Source organism: Vigna unguiculata, chromosome 6, assembly GCF_004118075.2.
Source record: "Vigna unguiculata cultivar IT97K-499-35 chromosome 6, ASM411807v1, whole genome shotgun sequence".
In the NCBI taxonomy this organism is placed as follows: domain Eukaryota; kingdom Viridiplantae; phylum Streptophyta; class Magnoliopsida; order Fabales; family Fabaceae; genus Vigna; species Vigna unguiculata.
In genome coordinates, this window is record NC_040284.1 from 30,386,671 (window position 1) to 30,410,801 (window position 24,131).

The following is a 24,131-nucleotide window of genomic DNA, read 5'->3' on the forward strand; positions in this document are numbered from 1 at the left end:
TTTATGTGAAATTATTATCACTAGTAAAAAACAAATTGATCCTCATTATTGCATTTTTGATAACTTATATTTGAGAACTCTAGTTTATATTTCTCCTTTAACAAATCTATTAGCACTCTTGATAATTATTTCAAATAATAATGTAAGCTGTTGATGAATCAAAATAAAATTCTACATATGAGAATTCACTGATTGATGTTCAAGGACAAAGTTTCAGGTATGATTCAAGGACAAAGTTTCAGGTATGAATAGTGCAGGTACCCCTTCAATATAACAAAACTGTTTTTTTTTGTCAACGTCTCCCAGCCCAATTCTCCACCTACCCAAAACAGAGAAAAAAGACCCTCACACGGCCCATACCCTTATTTTTAAAATGAGATATTTACTTCCTGCACCCCGTGATTACTACCTGCACACACTAATGACACAGAATAAAAATTAAAATACCTTCTCTTGTTGCATTGCATCATTGATGTTAACATGACTATACTCCGCAGAGACAAACTGTATTTGGGATTTATCAAGGTAAATTTCCATTTCTACATTTTTAAGTGAAAAAACTATAAAGTCAATTTCTCTATATATTAAAACAAACTTATGCATAAGTTAAAATTTCGATTTTTAAAAGGTAATGTAAAAAAAAAAAATTACAAATTATATTATAGACTGAGTTTAATTTACGAAAAAATTATCTTATTTTTTGTTTTATTTTCTAGAAGTCCTACAAAACAATATTTAAACAAAATCCCAAGTGCTACTATTTTTCTCCATGATCATTTACTCATGTCATGGCATTGCCTCTTTTTGTTATTGTTTCTAAAATTAAAAATTAAACGATAGTGTTTTTAATACTATAACCATTTTTTATATAACAAAAACAAAAATAGCATTTATTTATCATTTATCATCTTCCTGTTTGTTTGGTTCTGCAGTGAGAACCAAAAATTACATAACAAAATTGTCTTGGTACATAATAATACAGTACATAATGTACATGACAAGGAGCAAGTTCCTAGAATGTGTTTACGTTACTACAATTTTATATATATCAGACACAATGTAATTGAAAAAGAAATAATTGAGAAGCATGAAGAATCTTGAAAAATACACATGTGAAAGAGTTGCAAAGCCCCTACTCAGAAATCAAATTTGTTTGTTGTTCTTCATCTTTACGCCAATGTTTGAAGTTACAGGAGAAGACCAGTGTTCTCCTTCATATTCTGCTGGATTTAGAGCGAGATGAACCACGACTGCTTCCATTTGAATGATCTCTCTTTAGCAAGGCTTCCAGATTTTGGAAACATTTCAAAGGCCTAACCTGTATGTTACAAACACTGTCAATGTTACAACTGCTCCACATGTGTTGTAATCACAGAAAGCTGTTCAAATAAATGACATATAGTGCCAACTTTTAGTACAATGCTAGTGAAAATTTGTACATTGCCAATTGCTTATATTTGCATACAACCAACAGTAAATTTAGCTGATAAATTATGGATGGTACCCTTCATTAAAATAGCAAAATCAAGTGAATAGTATTAAACATGCGACAAATAATGACTTTAACTTGTAAAATATGAAATATTTAAAGAGATTAGGCATTTAGTCCATTGAACAGAGTTTTGAAGAAGCACAAATATCTGATGCAGGGGAGAGGGGAATGTTATGTAAGAGAGAGGATAACCTTCCAACGTCTTTTTTGACCGATTGTGTTGTAGATGAACTCCAGCCTTGTTATAATTTGCCTGAATGTTGGCCTCATAGCTGGATTTTCATTCCAGCACTCTTCAATCAATCTACAAACATATATCATTATTCATTAAAAAATGGAATTACAAAAAAAAAAATAAAGATACATTTAAACATACCTTTTTTATGTGATTTTAAATTGCTAAATAGTTCAATAGCTAATTTTAGTCATACTTTTACTTCATTGATCTAGCGTAATAGATAAATTCCAAATTTTTAAACTTCTGAACTTTGAACTAACTTTTCAAGTATCTTTTTACCAAACATTGGCATAATAAGAATAAGAGTTGGTTTACAAACGTGAACATTGTTAAACTGTAACTGTCCAAACATTAATAGTTTATGCCCTATTAATAAAAAAGAAGGTAAGTTATCTGTTAAAATGCAAAAATAAGGAATAAAATGTATACCTAGTTAGAAAGCTTATTAACAAAAAAATTGTATGTTGCATGTTAAGATGAGGAAATAGTTTAACATCCTTTTACCTTTTCTCAGGAAATTGAAATCACTGAACAGGAAAAAATAACCCAAGAAACATATATGACTTACTCTCTAATTCCATGGGAGTAACGCTTGGCTGGAGCTCGAAAAGGTGGACGCTCTTTGGCAGCATACACCTTAGGAACTTCATCTTCTTGCTTTGCAGAAAAAGGAGGGCACCCTTCAATCATCTAAAGATAAACATAAGAAACATCAATTGTGACAATAGCTAGTTAGGATCTTAACATTCACACTAAGGCTACAATAATTCCATCAAACCAATAAATATTATTAGAAACTCGACAGCAGAAAAGAATGCTATCATATTGTTGGAAATATTGGGTTTTGAAGGGAAAGAGAAGTAAATAACCAAGTTAAAAAAAGGATATAAAAATTCTACATAGTTGATTTTCAAGGAAAAAGAATGTAGTTTAAATGTCATTTGGGAACATGGTTTACTATGAACCATGTAGAGGTCAATTCAACTGGTAGTCAAGAAAGGTCTCATACAGGATATGGATAAAACAAAAATAAAGGGACCAATGCAACAATAACAACGATAATATTGCCATTCTATAATGTATAGCTTTTATTAGCATAGATGGAAAAAATAAAGTTACCTCTTGTAGAATTAGTGCAAATGAAAACACATCCACTTTGGTGTCATATTCTTCTTGTTTGAAAACTTCCGGAGCCACATACCGGCCTATGAGCAAAAATAAAAGATTCCCAGTTTCAGAAAATCAAGAGGACATGGAAAATGTCACAATAGTGAAAGTATTCTCAAATGCCCCATGAAAAAGAGAATACAGCATTTCAGATAATTCAATATTTCAAGTATGCATTAATGACAGTTCTGAAGAAAAGCAGCACCCACAGGAAGTTTCTTGGCAAGTTAGAGGCTTGTCTTCTTTAACGGCCAGCAACTTGCTAACCCCAAAGTCTGCAACTTTTAGGTGCCCAGAATCATCCCGCAATATATTACTGTTAGCTTACTCATAAGCAACATTGATAAAAAGTGTAGACTGTATCAGCCACTAAACCAGACACACACGGACTTCACATAAAACAATATAAAATTGAGGAAAAAACAATAACCGAACAAAAGAAACTTACGAAGGTTCAAGATCACGGTGAATAATGGGTGATGGCTTATTTTCATGCAAATAACCCACTCCCCTGCATAATTTCAAATAAAAAATGGTATTGAGTACACTTAATAGAACAAAAGATAAATAAAAAAGGGAGCAGAGATCATTATCAGAACCCAACAAATGTCTCATCTAAATATAATTTCCATTAAATGGATTTTGAGAACTTGTGTTTAACATGTCACAGACTTTCCTCCAGCAAGAATGAATCCATGAGAAATGTTAACAGTCATAAAACTCCTAAAACAAAATTCCATGAATGAGGGAGGTAGCTTTCAAAAATACATTGAATACCTTTCCATCAAATTAATAACTTTGTCTCGGTGGGTCATATAGAAATGACTGGCAGTTTGTGAGCCAAAACCATTTAGCCACTAAGATCCTATTCGATTTTTCTCTCTATATGGATGCAGTTATGTTACTGGCAAAAGGGATTAGATCATTATATAACCTAATTAAGCACAGACTTCAATGGTTATCCATATATTCATTTATTTATTTACTATATATGACAAAAATTATACACCTTTAGTTAATTTTATCTTCAGTTTGTTACTTTCTAGTTTCTCAGACAAATTCTTCTTCTTTTCTCCTTTATTGAAAATCAAGCCACTAGGGCAAGGAATCTGAAGCCTTTTATAATAAAAAATATACTATAGTTTATGTGCTCTTCTGATCTTTTGCATGACTAATAAGCACCAATCAAAATAAAATCACAGAAGTTTAAAATCACCCCCCTGGTAGAGAGAGAGAAAGAGAGCTCATTGTGAGACTAGATGCTGCAAACAGAAGAACCCAGATAAAATCAATGCATGAGTGTCGTCAATACCTAGCAATATCAAGCGCAAATCTCACAGCTGTAGATGGTTTCAAAGCTCCCTTTCTTTTCAAGAAATCACAAAGATCTCCCTGCACGACATGGCAAAATTAGATCAAGAAAGGAACATTTTGTCACATTACTGTTTAACTTCAACAAACATCCCAAGAAATCATGTTTCATGCAGCTGGAGGACAAAAAACCTTGGGAAGATATTCTGTCACAATCATCATTGGACTGCTCTGAGTCACAGCACCCAGAAATTGAATGACATTTGGATGCCGGATCTTCTGGAACAAGGCAAGTTCATCTCTGAAAGCCTTCCTGAGCAAGATCAAGTAAATTAATTATCATGAAATTACGTAACAAAATGCAACAGTTTTTGCGCAAGGTTTGTGAGAGCAACTCACACTTTCCCCTCGTCACTAAGCACCTCCTCCCCGAGCTTTTTTACTGCAACCTCTGTTCCACGCCACAATGCACTACAGAAAGTCCCCTGCAAATTCAGAAAAGATTAGCAGAAACAAAAATCATTTAGAAGCAATACAATTGAAGATTATTCACGCAATTAAGTAATTATGTACACACAAACACGAAAATTTAAGAGAATCTGCAAGCTAGACCTGGATATTCAATAGTGGTCAAATTCCTTGAGAAACAGGAATTGGCTTGTTTCAATACTGTACAGTTATAGCTATTTAACAAAACTTGCAAAATCACCAACTAGTGTCATAAACCTAATGAAGGATAATAAGTTGACATTTAGATAAGGATTTCAATTTCATCAAATTTTAAAATGAGCAGGACTTTAATTACTTGAATTAAATTTCCTTCATTTTTAAAATACTTTGTTTGAATATTTCAAACTCTTTGGTTTGATTAAGTAATATAAATTTTCTTCATATTCAAATTTCATATTGTGCTATTTGAAATTCCTTCCTTTTAGGATTTATTTGAAACTCCCTCATTATAAAATTCCCATTATCTTAAAAATCTTTGGATTTTATATCCAAACAGGTCACTTTGATGTATGATATTTTAAGTTCACTTGAAAATTGAATTCTTTCTCAAATTCCACATCCAAACACACCAATGTCCTTAGAGAATTTCTGATGAATTAATGACGTAATTGACATTAACTAACAATTATAAAAAATAATAAGAAAGCCTTTACCTTCGTTATCTCCACACTGTTGCTAAAATCGAGCTCTTTAGGATTTATTTCATACTCTGGGACTTCACGTGCATGGTCAACGTGCATAGGGGCCATCTGAAACAGTATAATCACAACATGTATTCACATCACATCCAGAAGCAGAATATAAAAGCTAAAACTGATACAATAACTTGATAATTTACAATCCTAAACACACACATACCAGTGGCTTTGCTCCATGCTTCTCCAATAGTTTAATCACGTTATTTCTTTTATAAAAAATAGCATCTGCAAGGGGCTGTTAAAGAGATGCAAAACTAATAATCAGTCCCATGATTACATATCTATTAGTAGTATTTTATTTTCAAAGGAAGCCCATACAGAAGACCCATGAACAGTAATTACAGAATACAGAGAAGAGTATTTTAGAGATAATTAGTTAGTTATTACATAGATGGGCTAGTATTATTTTTGTTATCCTTCTATGATACAATCCCTTTTCTATTCTTTATGATACAATTGTATCTTTTTCTTTTATCAATTTGGTAAACTCTATATGTATATGAGCTCCCGTTATTACTTTAATCAAATAATAAGAGTTCATTTTGTATTCTTTAATAAAGAGGAAAAGAAGGAGCATAAGACAAGATTATTAAAAGAAAGTTAGAAGAAACACAATACAATTGAATATTTTCATCACTTCATTCGGAGTTAAATTAAGGATAAACTCAATCACGATTAATAGCACAACACTTCAAGGGGAACGTAATTAGAAACCTAATACAATCTGCAACACAAGATCAGTCCTATTTTTAAAGTATATATTACTTATATCCTCTTGATGTTTACTCCCATCATACTAACTTTTCACGCAGGCAAGTGATAAGTCAACGTGCATCAGAAGTATCTTCTGTCAAAAATCGGATAAAAACACTGCCTAACAGATGCATGCTAGTGCACACCATCTGTTCCACTTTAAGTTTAGACACAAGGTTATCAAATTGACATTTAATCATCACCAAGCTAATTTGTTGAATTATGAATCATAATTTGCTTTGCATTGTAAGTTTCAAAGCCAATGAGAAATAATGCATCATATAGATTATTTATAGAGTTCAGTCTAATAATTTTAAACTAGAAATAGATAAAACAACTTAACCACAAGTCTCATAAAACATAATTATTAGTATATCAGAGTTTTTGATACCTTTACTTTGTAAGAATGGAAATAAACATTGAAATAGTCTGATAGAGTGCATGCATTGACTAAGAGATTTATAAACAAAATAGAAAAATAATCAAATAGGATAAGTTCAAAAATATTTCTTCAATTCTTCTTCAATTAACAAAGTGGTTGAACCCTGGTATTTACACCCATGATGAAAAAGTTTCACTAATTCATTAGTGAAATGTGAGATTCCATGTCATTTGTGATTCATCTTATGAAACGAGTCAACATGTAGTCAAATTTTTTTGAATAGGATTTAAATCTTGAAACGTGAATAGTAAGATTCTAATAACCTTCAGAATAAATTGTTGTGGCAACAGAATGTTTTTGATCTTACATTGATTATAAATAAAATCAATAGAACAATCTTCACCTTACAAGTCGATTTTATCGTAACAACTTAAACTTAAAAACTCATATATTAAAGTTTATCAAATTGAGTCTCTATTGGACCACTCACATGTTGGAGATCTCTAGTTAACTAGAAAAAAGACCAATTTCCAGTATATAAGGTGGAAGAATCTTCTTCGGGTTTTTTAGATGAGTTAGGCTTACACTCACCTCCTAATAGAATCTAAGATGAAGGCATCAATCTCCTTTTGATAAGAGAACTTATCTTAAACTTGCTCGAAGAAATGCACGCCTAAACAATTAATCAAGCCGCCGGGTAAATTGCAACAACAATCATGTTCACGAAAAATGCCTCTAACTTATTCTACAATCCACTACACGCAATCCTTTTTTTAGGCATTACATTTCACAGAACGAATCCACGCTACACGAGACATCATTTGACTAATCAAACAACACTAAATCCAGATACAACAACCCTGAACGCTTAAGCCAAACCTAGGACATTTTCTTATGAAATCTATGGTAAATGCTATCATCTTTGTCCGACTAAAAACCGCAAATAGCAATACCAACAAACCGTGTCAAACATCAAAGCACAATCACTTTTGGCACTAAACAAGATCACGAATTAAAAAGAAAAAGAGTGAAGTTACCGTGCTCCCCCATCGATCTTTAGCGTCAACTTCAGCACCTTTTTGGAGTAACAAATCAGCGACATCAGTGAAGCCCTCGCATGATGCGACATGAAGAGCAGTGCGATTATCAATATCCTTGTAATTCACACTCACACCAGACTCCAACACCTCGCGAATACCATCCACATCCCCTTCGAACGCCGAGTACATCAACCTCACACCCTGATCAACAGCGTCTCCATCGTTTTGAGGCTCTGCTCCTTCGTTGTGGCGTTCTGGGGCAAGCGATGACTGCTTCCCCAGCGTAAACCTCGCAGGGTTTTTGGACTCCATGGCGTAAAGAAAAGCAACCAAGAAAGTTCAGATCAAGAAAGATTTGATTTTGAAGTTTGGGGATGGAAGATTCAACGGGACGAAAACTCGATAAAGCAAGCTCTTTTCACTTTGCTTTTGAAAATTTTACTAGTCCGACGAGCCGCTTGTGATCGATGACGAAGATTCACTTTTGTCAGCGTAATCCAACGTGGAAATGTTTGACTTCAGGCTTTCCGAATACGCGGTGGATTGTACGCGTTGTGCTAAGCGCGTCACGCGTCTGCTTCAATGCCAACGTATCGCGCCAACACGGCGCAGGGTAAGATATATATGACTAACGTGTGCCGCTGGCGGCGGATGCAATTGGTGAGGTTAGATTCAAGAAGATCTTGACCGTTGCTTATGTGTAACACGGAGTGGAATGGACGTTCTTTGATACATGTTTCTTTTTTTCTTTCCGCCTGTAATGTTGAAATTCAAGTACTCCTTTTTGAAAGTTAGATTACAACAAGAATGCAAAGAGAAAAATAAGGAAATTGATTGCATATGTTTTTAATGGAGAATTATTCGTGATAACGACTGCTTATTATATACGATCAAGTTACCAACCTCTAACAATTTATTTAATGATTAATATATATTTGATCAAAGAAAATGTCTTTTCAACATTAACCAAAAGCTTTATTTCCAAGCAAATAATTCGGTCGGTTTATTTGGTTTTTTCTTATGTATACTTCTTTTTAGAACATAATTATTATTGTTTAGGTTTTTATGTATCTCTATGTTGTTCAAAATAATACAAAAATTTAAAATTTTATCAAAATTATAGACTATGTTGAATTTATTTAAATATATAAAAATTAATCACTAAATTATTTATAAAGAAATGAATTTATAATTTATGAGTTTTATGTACTCACAAATTTAAAATATTAAATTAATTTTTTTTTTCATTTTTAATCTTTTTTTAATAAAATAGTTATGGACATTAATTATATTCTTGAAATAATTACTTACGCCTTAAAATTTCTATTAGGAGCCATTTGAAATAGGAAACTTTTGTTAGTATAAATCCGAATATTAGCTTTCCATGTTTAAAATGTAATTTTTGAAAACAAATCACAAAAATATTCAATTTTATGAATATTGTACCTAGTTTCTTCAAAATTTATGGAGATTACGAAAATATATAAGAATTTAAATTCTTAGAGATGATAACAAAGTCTTTTTAAAATGTTATTTTAAGATGGTACAATTTTAGTTTAAAACATTTTTAATGTTGAATTCATGATAACGTGATATAACTTTATATAAAAATATTTTAAACTGGAATCATATCATTTTGGTAGGACTTTTACTAAAACTAAACTAAAGTCGTACTATTATAATATGTTTTAAGTTTAAAATATATTGAACTAAAATTGTATCATGTAGACAAATTCAACTCAAAATATAATATGAGTTAAGTCATGTGATTCTAAAATAATCTATTATGAATTAAGTGTCAAGATAACACTACTTATTATATAGGTAAGTTTTCTCGAATCGATCGATCTATTTGAAAAAGAAAATAGTTATACTATATTGATGTTTTTTCTTGTAAAATCTTTTGTTTTTTTTTTTCGCATCATACATGTCTGAGATGTTTTGCATCATTAAGTCTTTGATGTGAAAATTCTTTGATTTTGATGAAATTCCTTTTCATTATTAATTTGGAGTTGTTTTATTTGAATTTGATAACGTTCAACCCATTTTAATATGCTGGCACCATTATTCCGTTACATAAATTGATCAAAAGTTTGATTGAAATTCTCCATTATCATCATGATTACTTAATCTCATTGCCATATATTGGTTCTTATAATAAAAATAAAGGTTTGATATGAGGAAATCAAGAGTTTTTTGTTACGTTTTGCGTCGACAAACTTCTTTTAAACACTTACTAAAGAAAATATATATTTTAAAGTAAGAATGACTCTAGATAAAGTTAATTTAGATAAATTTATTTATTTATTTTAATTTTAATCACTTTAGTTTGTAGAAAGAAAAAAAAAGTGTTCGGAAATTTTGTTCAAATAAATTATACATATACAGATTAAACATGGTATGTATATTTGTAGCCGTTTATTATTATTATTATTATTATTATTATTACATTTTAACATTTTGTATTAATACGACTGTACCTTTGAATTTATTAAGTTGTCTTTATTCAAAAGTTAAGACAATAAATACAAATTTAAATTGATTCCATTATTTCTGAATCCACATCTCTATAAAATGTATGTATAACTTATTTAGAAATAATAAAAATATAAACTTAGTAAAATATAACAACAAAATACCGAAATATAATATTTAATAATGTGATTTTATCTATTGTGAAATGATATTTTAATAACCTTTTGCAAGAAGTAAATTTTATCAGTTTGTTTAAAAAAAAATGAACATGATCACTATTTACATATTTAAAGTGTATGTAATAACATAAGATTTACAATTTTTTATACTTAAAAGGTAATTAATATTTTACTACACGAATTTATTTTAATAGATGATATCTCATAGATCATAAGTTGAAAATTTTATGTTAATCTGATACAAAATTTAAATTTTTATGTCATAATATACTTTTTTATTTTAATAAAAATAATTTATTAATAAATAAATAAAAATTACCAAAAATATGTTTCTTTATAAGACCTTATTAAAACAAAAGATATAAAAGAATCTTCAAAATAAATAAGCTATACACTATCTAATAATTATTCGATTAAAAATAATATAACGATAACCAAATAATAAATATTTGGTGCTGTGATGAATTAGGAAAGAAAGAGGAGAAAAGTTGTGAGTTCATTTTTCCATTAACAAAAATACTAAAAAGTAATATTTATTGATAAAAAGCAAATAAATAAATATTTCCACCGAAATAATTAATAATCCTGAATTTAAGATGAGAACGGTCCAAACACATTTAGTTTCCTTCATCATGAGTATCCGAAAAAAACTGAGAAACTGATATATTTATTAAATGAACTGAGATACTCAACCAGGATAAATATGTTGCATGTGATAGCATTTGTATCCCAATCCAAGATAAAACAGCATATTCTTTGCAGCAGCAAAATCCTGAAGAAACAATGGCGAAAGTTTCAGTTCATCAAGTGGCACTCTTTGTGTTCCTAATTCTGGTTGCATCTGGTATTTCCCCACCTTCTTCCAATGCAACTTTATTTTTCAAAATGCAGGAATGAATACATATTTTTCTTATTTTCAGGTTTTATGCAACAAGCTTTTGGTAGAGGCGACCAGTGCAAACAGGACAAAGATTGTGCGAAAGCTTGTAGTCACCGCCCACATTGCCCTGCGCTGTGCCTTGGCGGATTTTGCCTTTGCAACTGCGATTCTACAAAAATTGATGTACAACAAAACGTTAACAAACCCTTCTAGGCTATGTCTTCCTTGCTTTGGGTTACAAGGCAAATAATGATGCATAATACTTTATAACTTAATATTAATAACATTCTATCTTCAACTTCCTTCTCTGTGCGTATATATAACTACGTTTTCGCATTAAAAACCTTTTTATGAACATTTATTGAAGGACCAAGAGTTAATAAAGCAATGCCAAATTGTAAAGTTTACACTCTCATTTTTAATGTCAATTTTAAATAAGACTTTGTCTTTAACGAGATTTGGTGAATTTCATAAACTCTTAACTTATAATTTCTTAAAAATTAAAAAAGTAGATTTTTAAGTTAAAATGATTTTACGACTTTGACTTTTGTTAGTCTACTGGAGATTTGGAAACTTTCAATTGAGTTCTTAATAAATCTATACATCATTGTAGTCTATTAAAAAAATTTAAAATTTTTCAATTGAGTCTCTACAATTAAGTGTGACGGTTAACTTTGTGTTGTGATAGTTACCTTGTAATGTTAGCGTAAATGTCACACACAAGACTTTCATGACACAGATCTATTTCAAATATTTATTGTATTTAACAAAGTTTATTTTTAAATTTAATTAAAATTAAAAATAAAAAAAAATGCAAAATTACAAAAATATAAAACTGCAAAATTATGAAAACAAAATTATAAGATTAAAAATAAAAAATTAAATAATATAAAATTATTGGTGACTGTTTCACAACAACCATTTCTTAGTCAGAGTGTACTGGTACTTAATAGTATCAATAAGTGTTATATCCACGAGGATTTAGCAAGTATATTGATAGTTTAATTTTTGGGTTTTTGGTTTTGATAAAGAACGCAAGTAAAATTAGATGGTAGTTCTTAGATAGATTGAGTGAAGCAGGGACTGTCAATTGATTTCATCTCATCTTCTACTACACCACTACCATCTTGTTTACTTATTATGCAAATCATTCAATGTCCTGGGAGTACTCTTTCTACATAGATCTAGGTTCATCCCTAATATACTAGAACCTAAGGACTTCAAACCCAGTGTGATTCCTCAACTTCTGGTAGAATGAATCTTTTGCTTTAATGTGTAGGACTCTCTCCTTCACCATCCCCTCTAACTACTTAAAATTAAATTAGCACCAGTACAAGTATGATGATTTGATTGGATCACAGTTTGAGATCAGTTTCCCAACTCAATTCAAACTAGTTAAATAAATGAGTGATCAAGTCATCATTAAGCATAAATTAAACCACAAACAATTGAATAAAAGCAAAGATAAATACTCAAAAAGTAGAATGAATATAATCAGAATTGATTACATCAAACATGGACACGAGGAAATTCAGCTACTCATAGAATATTACAATCTCATTTGAGCAACGTCTACATATAAGATTTACACTAAGAACACCTCATTCGTGCCTCACAGACCCTATTTATCCTAATGCTACATTTTTTTGTCTCCACTCAATGCCTGAAATAAAAGTCCAAGGTCTTATATTTATAGAATTTTTTTGGTGGTGCTTAGCCCAACTTTTGAAGTAATAAGGGATGATTTTTGTAACTTATAATCAGATTTTTTGTACATAAGACGTGCATCCCTTTGGACGATAAAAAAAAACGATTGATCGATCAATTTTAAAAAATTTTACGAAAACTAATAAGCAACTCACACTTTTTTTTTTCTTTGTGTCCCACTTGTTTGTCTATTTGGTTTGGCCTATTTTTTTTTCTTCAAGCCAGTCACCTAGTGCAAGAAATAAGGGTTGATTTTTGTAACTTATAATCAAATTCGGGATACATAAGAGGTACATCCCATCCCACAAATGATACAAAAATTATTGGTTAATAAATTTTAAAAAATTATACGAAAAGTAATACGCAGTTCTCCACTTATTTGTTTATTATTGTCCACTTATTTACCTATCTGGTTTTGTCTATTTTCTTTTTCAAGTTAGCCACCTCGTACAAGGATTGATTTTTGTAACTTATGATCAAATTCGGATACATAAGAAGTACATCCTATTGGATGATAAAGAAAATTAATTAATAAATTTTAAAACATTGTACAAAAAGTAATTTTAATATATATATATATATATATATATATATTTTATTAAAGATTTTATAAAATAATTTTAAAATATATAAATAAATGCAAATATCATCTTATAAATTTATTTTAAAAGTTGAATTAAGTTAAAAAATTATAGTTTAAACTAATATTATTGTAATTCATTTAAAATTGTTTCAGTTGAATTTTAAAATACATGTATGTTTTATTTCTATTGTCCTAATTTCTGTTATATTTAGTTTTATATCATGTATATATTTAGTGAATCTTAGCTTCGTTTAAATGATCAAGCTAATTATTTGCATTAAATTTTAGATCGTATGATTACTTGTGAATATTTATTAATACGATAATTTTTTTGAAATCACTTTTCATTTCATATATGTCGAAGACTAATATAATGTCGACAAAATTTTATCAAAATTCAATAGAATGGACTTAATCTATACGAGTTAACATCAGGATAAATGTTTTTCTGAATGAACATCTTCAATTTAAAAAGTGATATTTAAATTTATACTTATTCTTGTATTTATTATGGCAAAAGAAATTAACAGATATAAACTTTTAAAATAAAAATTAAATATTTGCTAAAAAAACTTCAAAATATAAAAAAAATAAAAGAGGTTGGTGCCGCTTTATTAAAAAATAAATAAAGGATACAAGTTTTATATTTATTACAACTTTGGTGAGGTGAATGTGCATATAAAAATAACATAGATTTGGTTTCATATAATTAAGAATACACCAGTGCAGAAAGGGCTTTTTGCCCCGGTTAATTTTCACATTTTGCCTCGGGTCTCGAACCGAGGCATATTGGGGCGAGGCCAAAATGTACCCCTTTTGGCCTCGGTTATCACCCGAAGCCATATACCCACTTTTATGCTTCGGTTGTTTCAAAACCGGTGCCATATACTCAGTTTCATCTCCGGCGCCGATCCACTCTCCACCACCTCATCTCCCGCAATCATCATCGCACCACCCATTTCCGCCTCTCCTCCCCTCGCCCCACCTTCTTCAAACCACATCAATCAAATGCGCCACCCAACTCCACACCCAACCCCACCCCTCACCCATGCCCAAGATCGCGTCTTCAACTTCGCCGCCGGCCCCGCCACCCTCCCGGAAAAGGTTCTCCTCCGTGCCCAATCCGAGCTCTACAACTGGGGCGGATCTGACATGAGCGGAGTATTCGCACCCTCCTCCAGATCTCGCCGGAGTATTCTGTCCTCTTCCTCCAGAGCGGCGCCACAACCCAGTTCGCCGCCGTGCCGCTCAACCTCTGCTCCCCTGACGACGTCGTCAACTTCATCGTCACGGGCTCAACTTCATCGTCACAGGAACAGTTCGAGGCTTAACCTTAAGCCATTTTTGCGAAGAGAGCGAGAGAGAGAGTGCGCGAGAGAGAGAGCGAGGGGAAGGAGTTGCAGAGGGGAAGAAGAATGGTTCGCGAAATTCGAACCCTAAATAAACCCTATGGCTTCGGTTGTTAGGGTAACCGAAGCCATAGACCCCCTTTTTGGCACCGGGTCTCCTTGGACCGAGGCCAAACAGCCAACGTCCAACCACTTTTTGGCTTCGGGTCTAACTGGATCGAGGCCTATACCACCATTTGGCACCGGTTTTGGGCGAACCGGGGCCTATACCCCTTTTTGGCTTCGGGTATTTGGAGAACCGAGGCCTAAAACTTGGCTGAAATTGCAAAAATGCCACCGCGCCATTATATGCTTCGGTTCCTGACCAACCGAGGCATATAAGGCGAGGTAAAATGAGAATTCTGCACTAGTGATAAATATAAAGGAGGCAAGTCTTTCATTCAAAAGTTAAAAATGTGAGTATTATTTAATATATAACCTTAAAGAGATAAGTACACAAAATCCCTATGTATTAATATTTTACTTAAATATTAAATCCAAAACAATTAACTGTACTTGAAACTATTTTTAAGAATATAAATAATAATCATAATTATGGAAATGGAATAACACATGAAAATACTTAAATACATTTAAATCAATATTAAAATAGATAATTATCCTAATTTTCTTAAAAAATATTTACGTATCCAAATATATGTTCTCATTCAATGAGATAAAATTGTTTTTGTTGATTTGTGATTTAATTTATATTTAGTTTTAATTTAAAATCAAAGCATATATATCATTTTAGTTAACTTAATTACATATTTTTATATATTAACAAATTAATTCAAAAGGTTTGCCTATATTTTAGAATAAAAAATATTAAGATAGTGCGGTACATGACGTTTATAGGGATGAAAAAACATTATTGTACATGGATGGGACTGCTTAAATATTAAGAAAGCTTGCAACTATTAATATTATATTCAATGAATTGGTGGAAATATTTATGAGGAAATAAATTTACACAAGGAATTATAGTACAACGAATGAGAGAGATAAGTACATTTACAACAAGTATTTATTTACAATATCAAATTATGATTAATATCCTAATATTTTAACTAGACCCCCTATATTTTTTAATGTAATAGTGGTTTAGGGTTGTTTCGATCAAACTCACTCGAACATTTAATTTTTATATTTTAATGTAATTTTAAATAAACTACCTATTGCTTTTTAATTTTCTTTTTTCAAGCAATTTTTAGTGTAAAATAAAGTAAAAATAAAGGTACAATTAAAGAAAAAAAAACATATCATACCGAAATTAAAAAAAAGAAAGGAAATAGAAAATTCTTTAAAAACGAGTATTATATAGAATCGGACTAAAAATATTTTAATTCACACTTTTTGAACAATTTTTTTTTTGATTGAATAATAGGAAACACATTAATTTTGTATATATTTTTTATTATAACTATTAATATGACACAACATATATAATTATTATTAATTATTGTTTTTTTTAATTGACTAATAGTTTCAAAAAGTCCAAGCTACATTCAACGTATGATGACAGAAAATTAATATAAATATTTAATGAGAATTGATTGTGAACAGTTCCATTGAATGGGTTCTGACGTTATAAGGAGCAGAGTCAAAAGTTTGAAGGAAAGATGATGATGGCTAAGAGAAATATTTGTGAGAGTGCTTTGAAAGTGGCACTTCTGTGTGTCGTTGCTTTAGGTTCTGCCCTTGCTGCAGAAAACGCCGCCTCCGAACAGTTGTGGCGTCCACCTCCTCCTTCGGCAAGAAACCACCGTGGTGGATTTTCCGGAACATTTTCTTCCGGACCCTATCGTGGCCCTCCACACTACGAGCTTTCGCCACCACCACCTCCTCATCATGGTTTCAGTTCAGGACCTTACCATGGTCCTCCGCTTTATGAGATTCCTCCACCACCCCCTCGTCGTTTGAGTTCATCTTATGGATCTTTTTCTTCAGGACCTTATCACGGTCCTCCCCTCTATGAAATTCCACCTCCTCCACCCGCTGCATGAGGTGTTATATCACTCTCATTTATCATCTTCAAACCTATTCTGATGTTGGGCTCAAATAATGTGCAATAAAAATAACTATTACTGTAAACTCATTATTTTCATAAACTTTCTTGTTGCAAGAAAGGAATCAAACACATATTCTCATTAATATCGATGTGAGCACAAGTTTATACTACTCCTCGCATTATAAAATAAGTCGTATATTCCATTAATGTTATTATAATTTATCGTAATTTTTTTTTCATCGATACACGATCGTTAATTCAATCAATCTTAAAAAAGATAATTGTGTCATTCACGATGTTTGAATTGAATTGACAAATAGTTGTGATTAAAAGAGACATTATTAAGCTTAGATAGAAGGCATTAACATATATATGTAAAGTTGGGTAGAGGAAACACTTGACAGACATTTATTTAGCTTATCCCTTAAATGTAAAATTGCATAAGTCTGATTTATTAGCTAAAAAATCAGAGAAAGAGATGAGTCAAGGAAAAGGTGCCCTCAACTTCATTTCAGTGTCCTCGATGTCAATGGCAAATCCTTTGCCATGTTGCTTCCAGTAGTCAGCCAAGGGGTTGATCATCTCAGGCTCAGGAATCTCCACCCTTGAGCTTTTCAGGCTCTCTGAGCAAATACCGTACTTCGCATCCCTCTCTTGCACCAGCTCTGCCCTCACTACACCAGGACTTGCTGCTTGTGGAGACATCATCAGCGCAGGTGCACCCATAGGAAGCCTGTCCCCTGCATTTCTAATTTTCATCAACATGCATCTTCCCATTCGATCAGTATATTTAAATTTAAAATAAATGTCTCTGAAATAAATTATGTCACTCGTTTATTAAAAAAACATTAAACTATACAGACATCAGACAAACACAGCACCTATTTCGATTCATTATTGTATGTATATAAAAGACAAATAATTTGCAATTGAATGATGCGTCATCGAAAGATGAGAGATTTTAATTAAATACTTTAAAAAAAAAACTCAAAGTATCAAATTATTTTCATGTATGCGTACCTCTGTCAGCCTGCCACGTACACCAGAATTTGCCGTAAGTTCTGGCTAGGTTTTCGAGATCCGGCTTCGCAATAAGCTCTGGAACTCTGGGGTTCACCAAGAGACCCGATTTGACCTGCACGGTCCACGGTCCAAATCATCCTTCAGAAATTTTCAACTCCAAAGAAAAAAACACATGCAAGAAAAGCAGAAGCTGGGAATAAAACCTCATAAGCATGAGAATGCCAAAGTTTCTGTTCCTCCGGTGGCATTGTTTCAAAGATATCATCAGAAACAATATACTCCACACCTATCAAACACACAACCAAAACATTAAAAAAATCAGATATCGAGTTTTGAGAGAGTTGAAACAAAAAGAGAGAGAAAAGAAGAAGAAGACCGAGAAGACGAGCATCGGATTTATCAGAATCGTAGACGGCGCATTGGATGAAATTTTGGTGGAGCCTGGAGCAGTAGTGGTGAGTCTCTATCTGGCGAGACATGTCGTGACTATAGATGGCGAAGGTACACGTGTGGTGACTAATCTGCTTTATGGGCTCCAGTGACTGTATCATCATTGCACCCTTGTCGATCATATGCTGTCCTACTCCCATCGCCTTTCCGGGAGTTGGTTCCGGACCCTTCGCCGGCGTCGGTTCCGGTGACTTGTCCGTGGAGGCCATTACCTATTGCAAGTTTAACTCAGTCTCCTCTCTAGAGCATGTGGGATGTCTTCCCATCGTGACTCGTATATATAACCCGAAGATGGAGAACGTGGGTTGAGGCTTTGGTTCCACGCGGACATGCAGCAATGGTTACGTGGCTGATTGTAGAGGTTTTGGTTCCACGCGGACATGCATCGAAGAATACGTGCCTAATAGTAGAGGTTTTGGTTCCACGTGGACATGCAGCGATGATTACGTGGCTGAGTTCAGAGAGAATCTGCTGCCAAGACATTAACTATCACAAAAATATAGTATGACACTCTAAAACTTTAATAAGTAAGTTGTTAAGTAAGCTTATTTTGTTGGGGGATTGCTTTTCCTCGCTATCATCTCGAAATTGGATTCACTAGTAGTGCAGTTTTTAAGTTAGTGGTCTGAATTCAAAAACTCTCCGCTACTTTCTTGCAGAGTTTGATTTGATACTAAGATAGAAAAATCTCGCGTATTAGATAATCTGGCGCTCAAGTCTCTTCACTTCGTCTCTTTGAGACGTAAAAGTAAGAGATATATACATTCTCTGGAAGAGACTAACTTAGGGTCAGATTTTAAATAATCTTGTTAAAGTTGATTGAGGTGATTATTCTGAATATCATATTATTGTGTAAGAAAATTACGGTAGAACTCTTAAATTTAATCCAGTAAAGGTGTGAATTTTGGAAATATAGGACAACGAGTTGGAGGAGTTTGGAAGAAATATTGAGGAACAAGCACTAAGGTGCCCACTAACAGTTAGAATGATCGTATAATTCTTCAAGCATTTCACAACAATATTTATTCCTAACTTTTATAACAGTTTTACACTATATTTGTCGTCTATATATCTCGAAAGTATCAGAAATATAAAGAGGCCATTTCTTTGGGAAGTAAATGTGTAGAATATAATTATGTTATAATGAATATCGATGATTAAGGTTAATTAAAATTTGAATTTGCATTAAATGCTTTATTTGAATATCTAGTGGTGCTAAGCTGTATTAACTATTGTTGATCGAGTGATTTTTAATTTACCAACCAAAAAAGGGAGCGTCTTTCTCATGCATATCTTATTGCTTTTGGTATAATACGAAGAAAAAGACACAGAACAGAACTACATAATTGGTCAGCCATGAGGTAAGATTGAAAGAAAGAAAAGAAGCCGTGAAAAGCAAACTAGAAATAGAAATTAATTCTTCCTAAAGGCATAGGGAAATAGTTTCAGATCACATTGGTTATGAATCTCTTAGAGACCATTCCCTTAAAATTATGAAGAAAAGAAACAAGTAGTTCTCTCTTTTTTGTTCCCCGTTACTTATTTGAATTGGCAGCAGGAACTGAAGGGCCTTGAGACCTGTACTTGTACCTCGTTGAAACTAGCAGATAGATAAAGAAGTTGATCAGGCTCACTATGGAAAGGAACAAGTAGAACAAATTTAGATGGTTTCTATTAATATTGTTCCCGGCTAACCAGCCACCACTCCTAGTGATATGTTTGGTGGCTCCATTCACACTTTTTACCAATATGGTACTAGCAAAATAACCAAGTGCCATAGAGCTCCAAAGGAAGCAGGTTGACGTAGACTTAAGACCTTTAGGTGCCTCTGAATAGAAAAACTGAAGCAGCCCCACATAAGTAAACATGTCAGCTATGCCAAATATAAAGTACTGAAAAGAGAGCCAAAATGTGCTTATAGGCAATGGCATAAGTATTGGTACAGCATCAAGCATGTTGTGGTCTCTGGCCACTCTTTTCCTTTTCACCTCTACAATTGAAGCCACAGCCATTGAAATGCAAGAGAGAACAAGACCAACTCCTATGCGCTGCAAGTGAGTAACCCCAGTAGGAACGCCCGTGATTTTTCGCATAACAGGCACAAAAATGCGGTCATAGATTGGAACAATGATGATTAGAAAACAAATTGGGATGATTGGAAGGGACGCAGGTGGGATTTGAAAATTCTTAGTGAAAGTGGTGTCCATGGTGTAGCCTTGTTGGATTGAAAAGGTTTGTAGCTGAGCTAGACAAAGGGTCATTATAATGGTGCAGCAGAATATGGGGATCATGCTAAGAATAATTTTGGCATTTTCTACTTGGGTTACCCTACAAAGTTTCCATGGGCTTGGTGGTTTCTCAGATTCCACATCATCTTTTACTTGGATGGCTGCTCTGTCTAAGAACCTGAGAAAAGGGAACTTCAGTTTAGAATCAGAATAAATTTAAATTGGAGTGATATTCCATGAAACTCATGAAACTTTAGCAGATATACACTTTATATTTGCAAAAGATCACTCTAACACTTTTACTACTAGTGAGTTATTGTGAGTAGTGAGTTGTGACCAAGTGACATGATGCAATTATGTTAGACTCAAGAGAGGAATTGAACCTGAGAATGTTTCTATGAGGTAGAAACTCTATTTTCTCAGCAGCTTCCTTGTCCTGTTTAATCTCATACAGTTCTGCTGGATCTTCAGGAAGAAGAAGATTCCTATTGCGGATCGCTGCAACGTAGACCTGGAAAATGCATGAGCAGATGTTAGAACAAACAGCTTCATCAATGCAATACTAAAGCTTCAAATTATTTAAATCATTTCAAATTCAAGTCCCTTTAACAAGCACTAGAGTTTATTTATGAAAAAATGTTGTATGAAGCACGGATTACGTGATACCTGTATGATCTGAATGATATCATTTGTTCCTTGACGAACACGGAATCTGTATAGTGGCAATCCAGCTGCAAAGATAATGACACCCAAAAGTATGACTATGGTGCCAATACCAAAGCCCCAAGCCCAGCCCCTGTGGATTTGTATCCATACGATGAAGGTTAAGCTGACAGCACCACCTATGCAAACAGCCAACAAGAGAGTGTTAAAGAAGGTGGACATTGCCCTTGCTTCTTCAGGATCCGTTTCATCAAACTGGTCTGCACCATGTGATGGCAGGGAAGCTTTCACTCCTGCACTTCCAAAAGCCAACAGGTATAGGCCAATGTACAGAAGAGCTTCTTGGCCACCACTGGGTGTTTTGCAGTGAGAAGTTATGACGTAAAGGTTGCAAGAAGGTGGCTTAAGGCTGGAATAGTGTGCTTGCGCTGTGAGCAATGCAAGTCCCTACAACCTCATCATAAATGCATATTAACAGTAATCATACATTTCTGAGTTACAAACCTATCTACAACTGTGCAAATTATTATCTATTAATTAACTTTGTGTTTCTGAATTTTGATTGCTGGTCATGGAATTTGATCAAGAATCTTGCTAGTGAGTTCAGGTTGATTTTTGGGCCTTTCACTGTTTCTCAATTGAGCAAGTTTTCATAATGGATTTTAACGTTTTGGGAAAATTCTTCCTGCACCTCATTATTATTAACTCCACTCTATCTTGATAGAAAAAAATTAAAATGCATAACGCCACCGCTGTGCCATCATCGTTACAGCGGAGGAAGGTAAGAGAGAAAACTTATTTCTCAAAAGTTTGTTTCGGAAATCTCGTTCTAAACTATTTTATATATATATATATATATATATATATATATATATATATATATATATATATATATATATATATATATATATATTTAAAAAGCTTAATTTGAAATTCTGTTCCAAATAAATTATTTTAAATGTATTTCATGAGTCCTAATAAAATTTATTTCGAAAATCTCATTCCAAAAGTTTTATTCTAAAAAACCTATTCCAGAAATTATGTTTTGAATATTTAAAAAAAAATTGTTCTATGTAAATTTTGAAAAATAATTTAGAAATCACTTTTTCAAATGGTTGTTTTGAAAATTAGGGTGGATGCATGAAGTGCCCGCATTTAACCCACCGATTGTTGGGGCCATATGCTGGGGCCCTAACCTGACAAATTGTTGGGCCCTAACCTGACAAATTGTTGGGGCCATATGCTGCGTTTCACACCAGTGCTCGCATTTAACCCACCGATTTTTTTTTTTTTCTTCCCGCAATTAGTTATATTTTTTAACAAAAAATGAAACTTTTTCTTTTATTGAATCTTGTTTCCATCAAGTATCTTAAATAATCACAAAACTATTTCCGTTGTATATCTATTTAAGATATTTCTCCCAAACTAACTTCTATTATATAGTTTAGCACAGTATAACCTAGTTTTCATGAAAAAAAAAAAAAAAGAATCGGTGAGTAAAGCTTAAAAAGAACGATGAAAATAGCAAATATAGACTATAGGCCCATATGAAACCCAACCTTTTCATCAAATACTTCGGGAAGAGTTTTTTATATTTATATTTTCGTAAATGTTTGAAACAAGTGTATAACAATAATATGTTTGCCTAAATAATTTAAATAATTTTAGATAATATATTTTAAAATAATTATTTCAAAAATCAACAAACAACTTAATTAAAGACAAGAAGAAATTAATTTACAAGAAGGATAAAATTATTCCAGGGTAATTTTAATTTTTATTTTAATCTTCATTTTTTTAATTTAATTATTAGAAGTCAGTTATCCATTAGAATGATTAGAAATAGTAAGATGGTGAAGTAGGAGCTTACCAGAAACTCAAAGAGGCCAGAAATTAAAACAGATGTGTATCTGCCAATCCATGTGTCAGAAAGAATTGCGACCGGAATAGCGAGTATGTAACCAGTTCCCATGTAGTTGGTGAGCATGTTAGCCGAATCTGGTATACTATAATGCATGATCCCACTGAAGTACGGCACCGAGTTCACTGCCAGAGAAAATGTTCCCAAATTCTCGAAACTAATCATAGCTGCGCCCAATTTCAAATAACTTCATGTCATAATCAACTTTAACTTTACTCACTTATTAATACCACTGTTCATTACCTAATATCAGCACAGCAGCTCTCATTCCCCCGTATTTTAATTTATCAGCTCTTCTTCCTTTCCAATCCTCTTTATTTTCATCAACCATCTGCTTTTCGATACTTACAACCACTGACCTTTCCTGCATGATCAAAAATGAAAAAAAAAAGAAGAAAAGGTAACTCTAGAGCCGAAATGGCAGAGGCACGAGAACACAGAAAAAATAGGTACCATGATTATGCAGACAACTTTTACTGAGCGGTTCTGTAGAAAGAGCAGGACTGAGAAGAAGATTTACAATGGTGGTTGGGAAGATCAGTATCTCTCTCTATATATACACTCAATTCTATTAATACAAATAAAACAAAATAAAAGTTTCTTAGTGTATAGAAGATTAATGAAGAAAGACAAGGGAACACTCCTGCAGTGCTCCATCCCAAGAAAAATGAAAGTCAACAAAGAACCATATCAAATAAATGTAAAAGCATTTTTTTTTCAAAATATCATTATTTTTCGAGACAAATAGTTTTACAAATGTTAATATCTTTCAAATCCTTGTTTTGGTTATTTTAAACAATTATTAAATGTTCATATCGAAACAAAGATTGGCTTAAAGAGAATAATAGAGAAATATGTTATAAAAAAAATAAAAAGTATTTTACATATGATGATGAGGGATGACTGACAAACCTATTTATTTAGACAGAATTTGGCGTCTTTGATTGGCAGCAACATGCTTTGGTGACAAAATTCGCCGATTTTAGAAGCGGAAATTTCGAGGTTTACAGCGTACTTAACTCTCAACAAAGA

At 32.5% G+C, this 24,131-nt stretch overlaps 4 protein-coding genes across 4 annotated transcripts; 1 reads left to right on the top strand and 3 right to left on the bottom strand.

The window, feature by feature from the left end:
* Positions 1 to 915: 915 nt before the first annotated feature.
* On the bottom strand, positions 916 to 8,085 carry LOC114188268 (integrin-linked protein kinase 1). Its single transcript, XM_028076856.1, has 12 exons — positions 7,589 to 8,085; positions 5,577 to 5,651; positions 5,372 to 5,467; positions 4,608 to 4,693; positions 4,401 to 4,521; positions 4,210 to 4,289; positions 3,346 to 3,408; positions 3,107 to 3,213; positions 2,850 to 2,935; positions 2,299 to 2,420; positions 1,685 to 1,796; positions 916 to 1,318 (listed from the first exon to the last, which is right to left on the bottom strand). The coding sequence occupies exons 1-12, from the start codon at positions 7,901 to 7,903 to the stop codon at positions 1,214 to 1,216; spliced, it is 1,368 nt and encodes a 455-aa protein (XP_027932657.1). The 5' UTR covers positions 7,904 to 8,085; the 3' UTR covers positions 916 to 1,213.
* Positions 8,086 to 10,971: 2,886 nt separating this feature from the next.
* Positions 10,972 to 11,427, top strand: LOC114186618. The gene is made up of 2 exons (XM_028074573.1): positions 10,972 to 11,089; positions 11,166 to 11,427. Exons 1-2 carry the CDS (start codon positions 11,029 to 11,031, stop codon positions 11,336 to 11,338), a joined length of 234 nt encoding a protein of 77 aa, XP_027930374.1. The 5' UTR covers positions 10,972 to 11,028; the 3' UTR covers positions 11,339 to 11,427.
* A 5,710-nt stretch (positions 11,428 to 17,137) lies between these two features.
* LOC114187200 (oil body-associated protein 2B-like) lies at positions 17,138 to 18,548 on the bottom strand. The gene is made up of 4 exons (XM_028075378.1): positions 18,214 to 18,548; positions 18,041 to 18,123; positions 17,835 to 17,949; positions 17,138 to 17,554 (listed from the first exon to the last, which is right to left on the bottom strand). The coding sequence occupies exons 1-4, from the start codon at positions 18,494 to 18,496 to the stop codon at positions 17,298 to 17,300; spliced, it is 738 nt and encodes a 245-aa protein (XP_027931179.1). The 5' UTR covers positions 18,497 to 18,548; the 3' UTR covers positions 17,138 to 17,297.
* Positions 18,549 to 19,564: 1,016 nt separating this feature from the next.
* Positions 19,565 to 24,101, bottom strand: LOC114187566 (protein NRT1/ PTR FAMILY 4.6-like). Its single transcript, XM_028075841.1, has 7 exons — positions 24,012 to 24,101; positions 23,553 to 23,667; positions 23,343 to 23,463; positions 23,049 to 23,266; positions 21,182 to 21,625; positions 20,899 to 21,026; positions 19,565 to 20,693 (listed from the first exon to the last, which is right to left on the bottom strand). Exons 2-7 carry the CDS (start codon positions 23,553 to 23,555, stop codon positions 19,823 to 19,825), a joined length of 1,785 nt encoding a protein of 594 aa, XP_027931642.1. The 5' UTR covers positions 23,556 to 23,667; positions 24,012 to 24,101; the 3' UTR covers positions 19,565 to 19,822.
* Positions 24,102 to 24,131: the final 30 nt, after the last annotated feature.